At 41.7% G+C, this 15,917-nt stretch overlaps 1 protein-coding gene across 2 annotated transcripts in view; it reads right to left on the reverse strand.

Moving 5' to 3' along the window:
- Positions 1-15,917, reverse strand: part of SCAPER (S-phase cyclin A associated protein in the ER) — a 318,889-nt gene that overhangs the window by 93,022 nt on the left and 209,950 nt on the right. For both annotated transcript variants that reach the window (XM_040413608.1, XM_040413607.1), the window contains exons 21-22: positions 14,469-14,534; positions 7,986-8,112 (exon numbers count right to left, since the gene is read on the reverse strand). In XM_040413608.1, the coding sequence (XP_040269542.1) occupies positions 7,986-8,112; positions 14,469-14,534 (193 nt within the window). The remainder of the gene's footprint in view (positions 1-7,985; positions 8,113-14,468; positions 14,535-15,917) is intronic.

The following is a 15,917-nucleotide window of genomic DNA, read 5'->3' on the forward strand; positions in this document are numbered from 1 at the left end:
CTCCACTTATCAGACTCCTATCCGCTTCCATCCTGCACTGATCACTTAGGGTCCATTCACGTGTCCGCATCCGTTCCGCAATTTTGCAGAAAGGGTGCGGACCCATTCATTTTCAATGGGGCCGGAAAAGATGCGGACAGCACACAGTGTGCTGTCCACATCCGCACTTCCGTTGCGCAAAAAATAAAACAGGTCCTATTCTTGTCCGCAGATACAAACAAGAAAAGGCATTTCAATTTAAAGTGCCTGGCATGTGCGGTCCGCTGGTGTCCGTGTTTTGCGGATCTGCAATTTGCGGACCGCAAAACACTTGCGGACACGTGAATGTACCCTTACTCTGAATTCACTGATAAAATCATGAGGCAGAGAGGAGTTGGGTGTTTAGCTTTATTGAGAGATAAGGTTACTGATGCTCTCCATAGATGTTTATGAAGGAGGGAGAGGGAAGAAGAGAAGAAAGCTGGAAATTACCACTTATGAGGCCTCCCATACACAGCACACAGTATGAAGTGCTCCCCTATCTTTGTTTAGCACCCCTTATTAACAGTGTCAACAGAATGGAGAGGATTATACAGCAATAACAAACAATGGGGTGAGACACTTAAAAACTTGAAGCAGCCTCTGTCTCTCTGAAGAGGGGCTTGTACTGAGAGTGAGTGAGCAGTGCAGGGGGAAGGGGGAGATGAATCTGATCAGTGGAGATACAAACAAGGGCGTATTTCAGGTGCAGATTGCGATGCAACAGCTAGTTGCTCTGCCGGTGCCTCTTCATAACTTCGGCAGAGCCAACGCTAGTTTAGGGGTTTATTAAGACCGGTGTCAAAAATGCCAGTCTTAATAAATGTGCCCCATAGTTTTACCTGTAAAAGCCTTGTCGTCCTATTCCAAAATCACCAATTTTTTTAAATTATATTAAAAAAAAGTCAATATACCACTTATTTTATTACACACTATAGAAGTCCTATATATTCGGAGAAAAAACAGACCAAATACATGCAGACTGAAAAAAAAAAATAGAACAGTACTAAACTGGCACATGGCTAAAACTCTAAAATGTGCCTGGTTAGGAAAGGGGGTAAAGGTAAAACTTCAGGTCAAGAAGTGGTAAAAATAAAAGTCTGTTTATGCTATATTTGAAAGTCCCTGCACTGTGGCATCTTTAGACATACTGATCAACGTTAATGTCAGAGGCCAGTGCTCAAGTGGCTTTACCTTGACATAAACATCTAAGATCAGATCCGATTATCAAAAACTGCTTTAATCTTCTTTTACAACGTAAACTCTGTTATCCAATCTGTACTAATCTATTTTCGCTACCAAACCTGGCTTAGCTGCCAGCATTGCATCCCTGCATATCAGTCAACGTCGCTTCTTGTTTCCACTCATGCATAACTCATTTCTATTATTTACAGCACAAAGGTGTAGCCAGACCTGGAACCGTACTAGACCAACCCTGATAGCACACTCTCAGATAGGACTTTTAGCTCACGTAAACAAGAACTAAGAAGAAATGCAGAAAAGTGAACATACTTTAATAAGTATACATATATATATATATTTTTTGAATATAAAACACGCTTTCAGTTCATTTCAACACCTATAATTTGGTAGTGGCTATACTGGGACATGGAAGGTTTAACATGTACCGTCATTACGATGCAGCTCATAAAGCAGTCCATTTAGTAAGTGAAAAGCTATTGTCCTGCACTCTTGTCTCTCTGGAGAGCAATGGTATATAATGCATCCGCTGCATGTTCTGAGCAGCTAGCCCGGCCTCTTCCTACATGAGAACTCCCCAGGGAAATTCAATTAACAGTGTCAACTGCACTCCCTCTGGTCAATAGCTCACACCATCGGGGCTCTTCCTACCGCCCACAATACAATACAATTACAGGCTACGCTTAGAAATGATCTTATCGAGGCACGGGCATACACTGGTAAATCCTTCTGCTGAAAGGCTATTGATCCATCTCTACAAAGGGATGGTCCTCTGGGGACGCTAAAAGGGATATTTCACAACAAATATAAAGAACAACTCTCAGTAACTTATACAAATGAGAGGTCTGCAGTACGGTAGGTTTTTAGAATGGCAATGAGAGGTCGGGGATGGGGGAGTAAAGTGATATTACAGTTTTACATATTCCATTTGTAGTAAAGTGGATATGTTTAAATTTTAAGTTCTAGGAATGAATAAAGGAACGTATTTACTAAAAGTTTCCATATACTGAAATCAAAGCAAGGGTGAGTGACATTAAAGGGGTTATCCAAAACTATAAACTCCCCCTTCCCCCACACAGAATATACTTACCCCGCTCCCCGCTACTGCTTCTCCCTGTGCATACTAGTGAGTGCTTCCCTGTACACGGATGAAAACATCCGGTGTTGGGGGGGAGCAGCCAATGGCAGGTGGGGACGGTGAAGAGTCTCCCTAGCATAGCGGGTGACGCTAGGGAGGCCCGCCATTGGCTGCTCCCCCTGACACTGGATGTTTTCATCCGTGTACAGGGAGAAGCAGCAGCGGCGGTGCGGGGACCGGGAGTAACGCCGGAGGCAGGTAAGTATATTTCGTGTGAGAGGCCCGGCATATGGGGGGGGGGCCTCTCACACAAAGTTTATAGTTTCGGATAACTCCTTTAATACAGCTGTCTCCCCAACAGGAAGACCTGCTTAGATATTTGCCTCTTCCCATATCAGCAATGAGTTTCTGACAAGATCCCATTATTGCATTGTGAATACTAGTCTCTCCTTTTCTGTGTAAAAAACAAAAGACTAGGATCACCCAACAAAGATTCTTCATAAAAAAAAATATTCAAATAATAGAAAAAGCTTTTTTTTTCCTATTAAAAACCTGCATACGGTGTAAAAATACTGAAAGTAAAAAAAAAAAGATATTTGGTATTGCAGCATTCTTAACAACCTGTATATTAAATTTAAAATTTTCTTCATACGACATGGTAAATACTATTAAACAAAAAAAAATCCCCACAAAAATGGCTAAACTGCTTAAAACGTTCTAAAAAAAGTTCATCGACATGTTAAACCTACCACAAAATGGTACCAATAGAAAATATAACAAAAGTTATGTCTCTAAGTAAGGATTTGTGTAGAGGCAAAAATACATTGCATACTTAAAGGGGTTCTGCAGTTTGTTTTCATCAGCATCTGATCGGCGGGGGTCTGACACCCGGGATCCCCGCCGATCAGCTGTTTGAGACGGCAGCAGCGCTCCAGCAGTGCCGCGGCCTTCTCACTGTTTACCGCTGGCCCAGTGACGTCACGACTAGTATCACTGGCCTGGGCAGGGCTAAGCTCTGTTCACTTGAATGGAGTTTAGTCCCGCCCAGGCAAGTTGATAATAGTCATGACGTCACTGGGCCAGCAGTAAACAGTGAGGAGGCCGGGGCACTGCTGGAGCGCCGCTGCCTTCTCAAACAGCTGATTGGCGGGGGTCCCGGGTGTCGGACCCCCGCCGATCAGATGCTGATGATCTATCCAGAGGATAGATCATCTGTTAAAACAAACTGCAGAACCCCTTTAAAGCCCTGCAGAACCCCTTTTATAGTTGCTTTCAATAGCAGCCTGTTGTACTTGTTGAAATGATGATAATCACCTGCTCCCTTCAGCCATCTTCTGGTCCCTGTCCTGTAAACTTCTGGACTGACTGGGTCCGGTGCACTGCTGAAGCCAATGACTGGCCTCAGCAGTGACAATTCCAATGCTTTTCCTCCTGATTGGCTAGGGAGTGTAAAGTTAACCTGGCAACATCAAAAGACATTAGGCATCCCAGGATACTATCCCCATTTTACCCTCTATGATGTTAAATAGATTTTGCCTGCTCCAACCATCTTACTTTGTGCACGATTAAAACAGATAGCTTCACATACTTCTCGGCACATAGTATACAAACTCATTCATAATCTGATTAGCACAAATTGAAATCACAGGGCATCTAGTATTGGGTCCTGATGTGTATGCCCACCCTGTCCTGATTAGCATTGGCTGAGAAAGTACAATAGTGCAGAAAACACTATATAGTGTTATTGTCCTGGTAGACTGCACGCTATGGTTTAAATATCCTGGTAGACTGCATTAGCTTCAAATATTGTATAAAAACGACTATAATTAAAGTTGATTCATATTTCAATTTAGTGAAAAAAATAGTAACTCATTTTTTAAATAATGGAGTAGTACAGTCTAATACAAGAAACTTTGAGATATATCTTATCAGAGAAAGATGCTTCCTTCTCCTCTTATCAGGTTACTTTCCTGCTTTTCCCTCCTCATCTCTAAATGTCAATTCACTGCTTAGATATATCTGTAGACCCTTGAAGACAGGCTGCCTGCTCACTGAAGAATCAGATTAAACAGAAGTCTATAGAGAAGGGAGAAGTTTGAAGCCTGCTGTACACAAACGTGTTATAACTGGCTGGCACTCCACTGTGTCAGAAGATCCGGTGCTCAGTGATGGGGTGAAAAGTCCCAGTTTAATGTAGAACAAATTCACGGCACTCGGAAATGTAATGCAACTTAGTAGTAGGTATTTATTCCATACATGTATAATTTATAGCAAGTGAGGCCAACGTTTCGGTCCGTCCCGGACCTTGATCACGGCCTAAAAATACATACTGTACAAGTGTAAACACATATTGTTCAAAGGTGGTCCTGTGGAGGAACCAGGACCAAAAATTCTATATAGCAGTATAATACATAGGGGAAAAGAGGCAATAAACCATAGTGGAGAGATACAGTCTATAGGGGTGAATATGAAAAAATATCTTGTGTAGGAATCATCTAGAAACCAATAGGCAATTGCACATAATGGAGAATTTATATATATATATATATATATATATATATATAAAATATATATATAATTGCTGTACACAGACAGACCACAGAGCGTGCAGCTTGTGTGTGATTTACTGTCTTATATCACTGCTGGATTCACCTGTAAACTGCTTAGTTCTGCTGTGTATTGTCCTCCATCACTGCTGCTATTTCTAAGGCTGTGCTACAGAGTTAGGGAGTTGATTACTGTATTTTACACTTTATAAGATGCACTTGATGATAAGACACACCCAGGTGTTAGAGGAGGAAAATAAGAAAAAAATATTTTTCATCAGCTCCTCAAATCAGACCCTCATATCAGACCCCATATCAGGACCTCACATCAGACCCCATATCAGGAACTCACATTAGACCCTCATATCAGGAACTCAGTTCAGACCCCATATCAGGACCTCACATTAGACCCTCATATCAGGAACTCAGTTCAGACCCCCCATATCAGGACCTCACATCAGACCCCGATATCAGGACCTCACATCAGACTTCAATCACACCTGCATGTCAGACCCCCCATCAGACCTCCATGCCAGACCTTAATGACAGACTCCCATCAGACCTCAGATCAGACTTTCATACCTGACCCCCATCAGACCTCAGATCAGACTTTTAAAATAACTAACTTCACTTACCGTACCTCTCCTGCTCCACCACTCCATTCCAGGTCCGGTGGTCTCTGCAGAAGTCGCGCCCCCATGTCTTCTCTGGTTCCGCGCTGCACTGTCATCTGACTGTGTCAGGTCATAGTGCGCGCACTGCGTCCCTATGCTGTACACGGTCAGGACCTACAGTGCAGCGCGGCCCCAGAGAAGTAGACAAGGGAGGGTGATTACAGGAAGCACTTACAGCACTTCACTCCCCGCACCTAATGTATACTAGTGAGTGCTTCCATATCAGAAGTGCTCACTAGTATTTGCTTTATAAGACGCACTGCCATTTCCCCCCAATTTTGTGGGGAAAAGTGCGTCTTATAAACCAAAAAATATGGTATCCTGTTCCTCCATGTCCTGTGTTAGTGCATACATGATGATCAGATGGTTTCCACCCAACAGCTCTGGAATAACTGAGAATTAAAGACTGTACAGGGAAACACTTGTAAAAAAATGCCAAAGACAAGTCATATGATGGTCAGCAATAGTGGTATTCCTCAGGTACACACATACGGCAGTTTTTTCATAGTCTGAGATGTAAACCTATTGATTTTAGAGCAAAATTAAATGCAGTCATTCAAGTGGGGCATAAAATACCATAATGTTCATTCCTATGTCTACATGACTCTAAGGCATGCAATACACAATGCCGTCACCTCTGTATTCGGCTCACATACTGTAAGTATAGCTCATACAGAACGGAAACTGCATGTGATATCTACAGATTTCAATTGCTAGTTGGTAATATCTTCTAGGATAGGGATATACCTGATATGATATTAATGTAGGAAGTGAAATTACTCTGTTAGGGCCCCACTAATGGCTTCAATTTTAGGAACATGATTTAAAGTTAATGGGTAAGTCTGTAGAATAGAAAGCTATTTTGCTATCTGATTGGCAGGAAAATACATGTGGCGGAGAAGGCAAAGGAGCCTTATCCAAGTAATCCCTCAATTGTGGCTTTTAATGGGAATAACTCTCCATGGCAGTGCTGGTATATGCGATATCTGATAACAAACAGTTACGGCTAGGATCTGACTGGGTAAAGCTACAAAATACAGCCCTCTCTGGAATGTTATCATCCAAATACTACACACTTTGTAAGTCGATCCAGAGCTTGAAGTGAAGCTTTCCAACAAATCGTGAATGCCTCGAAAATGGCTGAATGTAACTAGATTCAAAGAACAGGAGCGCTCAGACCATGAAATTCTACGGCTCATACATGCATATTTTCAGCTTAGGTCGCACAGAGACCATCATGCCTCCTCAGTCATCTCAAAAATATATATATTTTGGCTGTTAAGCCAGAAATCATTGTAAATTATTATCCAATAGTATTTACTCATAAAAAAGCACAATAGGTTATCATTTAATCTTTAGTATGTGTTTCTATCCCAAAAATTCTTAAACTCCTATCGATAAAACTATGCATTTTTGCGGTCAATTAAACCATTATGGAAGTAATCTAGTGTGGAACACAGCGATTTTTCTTTCAATTGCACATTTCAAAAGCTATAAGTTGCTTTGTTTGTTCGTTGACATAAAAATATGGGGGCTTGTTTTTGGGTCATCATTTTGGGGTATATCCATTGTATAAATTGTTTTTAGGGTGATGGTGTGAAAATAAACACAGTTCTGCCACTGTGTCTTGGGTTTTGTTTCTATGGCATTAACTGTGAGGTGTGACATCAAAACTTTATACGGCAGGTCAACACGATTACGCCAATATCAAATTTATATTGTTTTTTTTTTTAAAGAAAACATTTTTACGTAAACTAATGTCTTTGTAAGCTATAAGGCTACGTCTACACGACGACATTTGTCGTGCGACATTTTGTTACACCAATGTCGCGCGACAATTTTTATAATGGCAGTCTATGGTGTCGCACTGCAACATGCGACATGCTGCGACGCAACAGTCGCAGAAAAATCCATCTCAAATTGATTTTCTGCGACTGTTGCGTCGCAGTATGTTGCAGTGCAACACCATAGACTGCCATTATAAAAATTGTCGCGCGACATTGGTGCGACAAATGTCGTCGTGTAGACGTAGCCTAAAAGGCCAGTGAGGGTGTGTCCCTGCACAGTATGACACTGGGAGCACTGACACACACCCAACTGGTAACACCCAGCTGGACCTTGATTGCACACTATTGGCAATTCATTCATAAACTTCTAGTAAGAAGAGGAATGGCACAACATACAGTCATAATAAATGCTCCAGAACTTTATTACAACAGACATGTCAGGAGAGGTTACAGATCCTCTTTAGGGAACTGCATAAACAACAATTCAGAATTATACCATTATTATTAATAATAATAGTGGACCTTCTTCTTCTAGGCACATACATGGAGACTGTACACTTCAGTCATAGTTACCTCCTAGATACTTCCAAACCAGCCCAGATTATAAGTCTCAAATTCAACCTTTTATACCTACAAAGTTGATGCAGGGAAAGGCAAAAATCTCAAAAGTTGTTCGCCTTACCTGCTTTTCTAGAATTCGAGAAATTTCCCCCAAAGCCCTGTCAAGAGCAGACACTTTATTGGTGGCCCAGGCTCCATTGTCTTGTGTTTGCAATTGTTTCTGAAGATCTTTGGTAAGTCGTTGAAGCCTAAAACAACAGGAGGGAAAAAAAACCACAGAATTCAGAGCTTAACCAACAAACTTAAAGTGGATTTGTTAATATACTATGCTGTTCTGTTTAAGGGCAACACAGTATGGGAACAGGTTAGCTCTGCTATTAGCCCAAACAAATACTGCGCTGTTTAGCTACCAAAGAATACAACCGGCTATGCCAAAATCTTGTGATGAACAGCTCCAGTGCATAATGATGAGTCCTGAATACTCATGAGCTCCTGGTTGTCCTCGACCACCTACTGCTGGTTGAGATGGAAGAAAATCGGTCAATCAGAGGCAGGTGGGTGGAGAGAGCCATGAGCTTATGATTATGGGCAATCATTGGCATGTACTGGAGCTGCTGTAATATTGCTTGGCTAATACCAGCAGTCTCATAGTTCTGAGTCTGTTAAATTTGTGTAACACCTTTATGGTGGCACAACCACCATGTTAAAAATATTGGAAGGATTCTGGTGATAACAATTTAAGGCTACATGGGAAGTATACATTGGTCTTAGTAGAGGAGACGAGAAGAGCATAAAACAGTTGCCCCAAAGTGGGGGGAAAAAAACACTTAAAGGGAATCTTTCACCAGTTTTCTGCTGCCCTCACTTTTATATCCTAGCACAGGGGTCAGCGATCTTCGGCACTCCAGCTGCTGTGAACCTACAACTCCCAGCATGCACACTTGCTCAGCTGTTGTTGTCACTCCAATAGAAGTGAATGAAGCATTCTGGGAAATGTAGTTTCACAACATCTGCAGTGCCGGAGGTTGCTGATCCCTGTGCTAGGATATAAAAGTGAGGGCAGCAGAAAACTGGTGAAAGATTCCCTTTAAGTGTTTTTTTCCCCCCACTTTGGGGCAACTGTTTTATGCTCTTCTCGTCTCCTCTACTAAGACCAATGTATACTTCCCATGTAGCCTTAAATTGTTATCACCAGAATCCTTCCAATATTTTTAACATGGTGGATGTGCCACCATAAAGGTGTTACACAAATTTAACAGACTCAGAACTATGAGACTGCTGGTATTAGCCAAGCAATATTACAGTATTTTATGAGAGTGCCGGTGGACCTCTCCCCATACTATACTGGGCTTAAACTCCAACACGAATCATCCCGAACACAATTTGCTCAGACAGAACAGGAAAATACGGTTTTGAACTTACTATGTTCTGGCTGTGGCTGCAGAGGGCTGGGTGGCGCTTCTGAGGGCTTTCTTGGGCTACAATTGACGTAGAGCCGCAATCTTATTTGAAAGCTAACAATCTATGCTTTATGGGGCATTCATGACGAAAATATAGGACAAATCCTACACTTTGCCACAACATACGGACCATGGACCCATTGATGTCAAAGGGTCTGCATGTGATGTGTTTTGCAGTTTGCAGACCGCAAAATACTTACGGTTGTGTGAATGCACCCTTACTAAGAACAGGGTTGTGGTGGTAGCTTCTATATAACCTGACTTACAGTAGTTAGAAACATATGCCAGTGAGAGCTCCATAGAACTGCAGTTCTCACTTCGGACCCAATTTCTAAAGGCTGTGGGGTCATTTATCAAACTGGCTTAGCTTAGTAAAACTGGCTTAGTTGTCCATAGCAAGCAATCAGATTTCACCTCTTTATTTTGGACAGCTCCTTTGGAAACTGAAAGGAGGAATCTGATTGGTTTCTATGGGCAACTAAGCCAGTTCTACTTTACACCAGTTTGATAAATGCCCCCCTGTATCTTCAGTTTTATGGCAGCTAACACTGCAATCCTAGTCTAGTTTTTAGACTGCAAGCTTTAAATCAAAACCAACATTGCAGCTCTAGCTCAACTGTAGCCTAGGAAAGAGCCATCAGAAGCGGTCTCCCCACCTTTGCAGCCACACAATTTGAATACAGCCTCTAGGTCATTTGTAGCCGGAGATATTACACAAACCAAAATGGTACCAATCAAAACTGCAAATCGTCCCACAACACATAAGCCCTCACCCAGTTATGCCATTAGAAACATAAAATGTTAAGAGTCTTGGAAAGCGGTGACACAAAAACAAATTATTTGGTGTTTTTATTGTGCAAGTAGTAGAACATTGTATAAAAAAATGTAAAAAATTGTATAAATTTGGTTTTAACATAATTTCATTGACCCACAGAACAAAGTTAAGCAGATCCGAAAGGCTGTTCTGGCTGGGAACAGGCTGCTGGATCAATGAATAAGGCTGGGTTCACACGAGCGTGTCCGGATTAGTTCCGGATGCGTCCCGGTGTGTTGCGGCAAACCCGCGCGAGTAGGAATGCAATTGCAGTCAGTTTTGACTGCGATTGCGTTCCGTTGTTCAGTTTTTATCGTGCGTGTGCAATGTGTTTTGCACGCGCGTGATAAAAAAACGACTGTGGTACCCAGACCCGAACTTCTTCACAGAAGTTCAGGTTTGGGTTCGGTGTTGTGTAGATGTTATTATTTTCCCTTATAACATGGTTATAAGGGAAAATAATAGCATTCTGAAAACAGAATGCATAGTAGGTGATCAGTTGAGGGTTAAAAAAAATAAAAAAAATTAACTCACCTTCTCCGTTTGTTCGCGTAAGTCCCGGTCTCTTCTTTACTTCTCAAAAGATGAACTATGGGCTAAAGGACCTTTGATGACGTAAGATCACATGCTCCAATCACATGGTCCATCACCGCGGTGATGGACCATGTGATTGGAGCATGTGATCTTACGTCATCAAAGGTCCTTTAGCCCATAGTTCATCTTTTTAAAGAACTAAAGACCGGGAGAACTACGCGAACAAGAGGACAAGGTGAGTTAATTTTTTTTATTTTTTAACCCTCAATTGACCTTCTACTAAGCATTCTGTATTCAGAATGCTATTATTTTCCCTTATAACCATGTTATAAGGGAAAATAATACAGTGTATAGACAGTCACCTAGCAACCGTGCGTGAAAATCGCACCGCATCCGCACTTGCTTGCGGATGCATGCGATTTTCACGCAACCCCATTCACTTCTATGGGGCCTGCGTTGCGTGAAAAACGCAGAATATAGAGCATGCTGCGATTTTCACGCAACGCATAAGTGATGCGTGAAAATCATCGCTCATCTGAACAGCCCCATTGAAATGAATGGGTCCAGATTCAGTGCGGGTGCAATGCGTTCACCTACCGCATTGCACCCGCGCGGAAATCTCGCCCGTGTGAACGCAGCCTAACGGGTGCTACAGAGATACCATCTGGTCCGATTCAATATAATGGGGACCGGCGAAGAACGGGCTGCAACCCAGCAAATACCGTTGCGTACAGCAGTTTTCATCCGGCCGCCTCTCGGTATATTTGCCAGGTAGCAGCTGAATCTCTGCTGCTCCCCATTATAGTGAATGGGGTATTCACAGCTCCCAGCTGGAACAGCCTGCCGGACCTGTTTTAACGCAGAAGTGAAACAGGTCTTATGTTACCTATACCACACAGCGTAAAAAAAATTCCCCAAAACAATGTAAAAATTGCTGTTTTTTTTTTCTCCTCGCCAACATAAAAAATTAACAAAAGTTATATGTCAAATGTACTCCAAAATTGTCCCTATAAAAACTACAACTTGTATAGCAAAATTCAAGGTCTCACACTGCTAATTTGAAAAAAATTTAATAAAAAAAAGTTTTGTCCGATGGAAGGGGGGAGGGGGATGTTACTGGTCCATAAAGGGTCACTGTACTTTCACTCATTTTATTTTCATTTAATAGAGAATGGTGTAACTAGCAAATTTCAGTAAAGTCATGGCTACTAGGGGTCTCACTTCCACTTAATTTGCAGTCCACTGCCTGTCGTCAGGCAAGATCCCTCCCTCGTAATAGAGACTCAGAAGATGGTTCACAGGAAATGGGGGCGTGTCAATGCTAGCTGAGATCCTGATAAAAGAACTGCTTCTGAAGATAACAGGAATCTACTGCCTTTCTGTAAGTGTCATCTCCCCCTCCTTTCTGTTCTGGGAGATCTGGAGCTGAAAACATAGTGGGAAGTAATGGAAAGCACGTCACAGCAGTACAGTGCTGGCAGATTCCTCAGAAGGGAGACGCCCCCTGCTTACTTGCATCTAGCTGTGCAGCTGAGGGGAATAATAAGGCTTAAAAAGACATTATGGAAGACCTTCACAGTTATGGTTGTAAAAAGAGGCACAGCCATTATGCGAAGTTTTTTTTTTTTTGAAAACTCACTAACTCTTTAAAGTGGTTCTACAGTTTGTTTTAACCAATGACCTATCCTCTGGATAGATCATCAGCATCTGACCGGCGGGGATCCGACACCCGGGACCACCGCCGTTCAGCTGTTTGAGAAGGCAGCGGTGCCCCAGCAGCGCCGCTGCCTTATCACTGTTTACCGCAGGCCCAGTGACGTCACGACTAGTATACACTGACCTGGGCGGGGCTAAGTTCCATTTAAATGAACAGAGTTTATCCCCGCCCAGGCCAGTTGATACAAGTTGTGACATCACTAGGCCTGTGGTAAACAGTGAGAATGCTGCGGCGCTGCTGCCTTCTCAAACAGCTGAACGGCGGGGGTCGCGGGTGTCGGACCCCCACCGGTCAGAAGCTGATGATCTATTGAGAGGATAGATCATCAGTTAAAACAAACTGCAGAACCCCTACTAATGGGCTAAACAGAACTTCAGTGAACTGAGTTGAGCACCAGCTATATTTATTTGAGACACAAATTAAAAAACTACAATAAAAAACGTGACATTGTTTTTTCCAATTTTAATGTGATCGGTCGGGGGTTAAACAGATCACATTGCAGCAAACAGAAGAGAAGCAGCCTCCGATGAATTCCAATAAGGTGCTTATTTATACAAGTTCCATGAATACAACATTTAGTTGGTCGATGCAACTATTATCCCTTTTTTTGCTGCATGGAGCAGCTTAAACATTGTATTCAAGGAACTTGAGTGAATAAACACTATTGGAATTCAGAGGAGGCTGCTTCTTTTCTGCTTGGTGCTTGGACGATTATAGACTTTGGAGTCAGGCCACTTGCACCCTCTTTTTACTTTGCATATCTTCACAGTGCTGCTTCATTTTTTGCAATTTTATATAAAAACATATATGTTTGGTAAGGTTCAGTATTATATTTGGTATTCAGGACTAGTTCCAAGATCTTCCATGTTTGGCTGGCACCCAGCAAGATTACTACTCTGCAGAAGAGAAGATTTTAGTGCCAGGGAGGGAAATAGTAACTTGCCAAACAACAGATTGCGCAAAATTATTAATTACTGAAACCGCCTGCAAATAAAGCAATAGAGAATGGGTGGAAGAAGGTTCTCTATGGCGCTAAGACTAATCTACTAATCAAGGTACTGATTAAAACATTACATTGAAATAAAAATGCACAGCAGAATGTACAGGAATGGGGAAAATAGGAAAACTATACAAAATCTTTTTCTTAAAGGAAACCTGTCACTTTGAGCATGGTGTCTGAGTTGAAGGCACCATGATATAGAGCAGGAGGAGCTGAACAGGTTGGTATAATAGTTTTATAGGAAAAGATTCAGTAAAACTTGTATTTCATTCATTTAAATTCCTGTTCATTATGGGGTGATGACAGCCTTCTCTCTATGACTGTGTATACACAGATAGCTGTCAATCACTGATATAAATGTATTTATCCTGTATGGTGAAGCTGTAACAGAAAAAGAAAAATCAAAATGGCCAATTTTTGCGTCATCTTCCAAAAAAGTTACTAAAAAGGAATACAAACTCCAAAATAGTATCAATAAAAACCGGCTCGAAAAAATTAGCCCTAACACAGTTCCATAGACATAACTATAAAAAAGTTATAAGGGTTGGTATATGGCAATGCAAAGAAAAAGTTTAAATTTTTATGTGGTATCGCTATAACTGTGCTGACACGGGGAATGAACGTAAAAGGTCAGTTTTACTGCAGAGGTAACGCCGTAAAAACGAAACCTTAAAAACTGTGGCAGAATTGTGTTTTTATTTTATCCAATTCCATTTTTTTTCCAGCTTCCTATTACATTTTATGCAATATTAAATGCTGCCATTAGATAGTACAACTTGTCCTGCTAAAAACAAACCCTTATACGGCTATGTAAATGGAAAAATAAAAAAGTTATGGCTTTGGGAATGCAGGGAATGAAAAAGAAAACTGCAAAAATGAAGGGTAAATAATGTAACAAGGCAGAAGGGGGCTAATTTAAAAATAAAATAAAATCTGTAATCTACTATACACAGAAATAATTAAAATAGTCTTGACAGTCCTGTTAGCTTTTCAATTCTTTATCTTCCTATTAAATCTTTGAACTATAGGTGAACATGTACAGTAAGTAGCACTGATATTGCAGCACAACTTATACCCACTTTGCTTTGTAAGGAGAATCAGACACCGGCGCTTTTGTTTCCAGGACACTCTCATATTCTTTTATTCTGGAAGAAAACATACAACATAGTGTGAAACATTGATCTCCAGAAAACCAGTTAATACAAATATAACTAGGGATATCACTTACATTTCCAGATGTTAATAACCATTATCTACTACCAAGATCTACATTATAGTAGTTATCATATACAGTGCCTTGCAAAAGTATTCACCCCCCCTTGACTTTTTTCATATTTTGCTACATTACAGCCTTAAGTTCAATGTTTTATTAATCAGAATTTTATGTGATGGATCAGAACACAATAGTCTAAGGCTACTTTCACACTACCGTTCAGAGCGGGTCCGTCTGATGTCTGCTCAGACTGATCCGCTCATATAATGCAGACTTGGGATCCATTCAGAACAGATCCGTCTGCATTATATTGTAGAAAAATTTCTAAGTGTAAAAGTAGCTTCAGACGGATCCGTCCAGACTTTACATTGAAAGTCAATGGGGGAAGGATCCGCTTGAAGATTGAGCCATATTGTGTCATCTTCAAACGGATCCGTCCCCATTGACTTACATTGTAAGTCTGGACGGATCCGCTTGCCTCCGCACGGCCAGGCGGACACCCGAACGCTGCAAGCAGCGTTCAGGTGTCCGCTTGCTGAGCGGAGCGGAGGCTGAACGCTGCCAGACTGATGCATTCTGAGCGGATCCGCGTCCACTCAGAATGCATTAGGGCAGGACGGATGCGTTCGGGGCCGCTTGTGAGCCCCTTCAAACGGAGCTCACGAGCGGACACCCGAACGCTAGTGTGAAAGTAGCCTAAGTTGGTGAAGTGAAATGAGAAAAATATATACATAAAACTATTGTTTAGAAATAGAAAACAGAAAATTAGCATGTGTGTATGTATTCACCCCCTGTATTAGGAAGCCCATAAAAAGCTCTGGTGCAACCAATTACCTTCAGAAGTCACATAATTAGTGAAATTATGTCCACCTGTGTGCAATCTAAGTGTCACATGATCTGTCATTACATATACACATCTTTTTTTGAAAGGCCCCAGAGGCTGCAACACCTAAGCAGGAGGCTTCACTAACCAAACACTGTCATGAAGACCAAGGAACTCTCCAAACAAGTAAGGGACAATGTTGTTGAGAAGTACTAGTCAGGGTTAGGTTCTAAAAAAATATCCAAATCTTTGGTGATCCCCAGGAGCACCATCAAATTTATCATAACCAAATGGGAAGAACATGGCACAACAGCAAACCTGCCAAGAGACGGCCGCCCAACAAAACTCACGGACTGGGCAAGGAGGGCATTAATCAGAGAGGCAGCACAGAGACCTAAGGTAACCCTGGAGGAGATGCAGAGTTCCACAGCAGAGACTGGAGTATTTGTACATAGGACGACAATAAGCTGTACGCTCCATAGAGTTGGGCTA

Source organism: Bufo bufo, chromosome 1 (assembly GCF_905171765.1).
Source record: "Bufo bufo chromosome 1, aBufBuf1.1, whole genome shotgun sequence".
Lineage (NCBI taxonomy): Eukaryota > Metazoa > Chordata > Amphibia > Anura > Bufonidae > Bufo > Bufo bufo.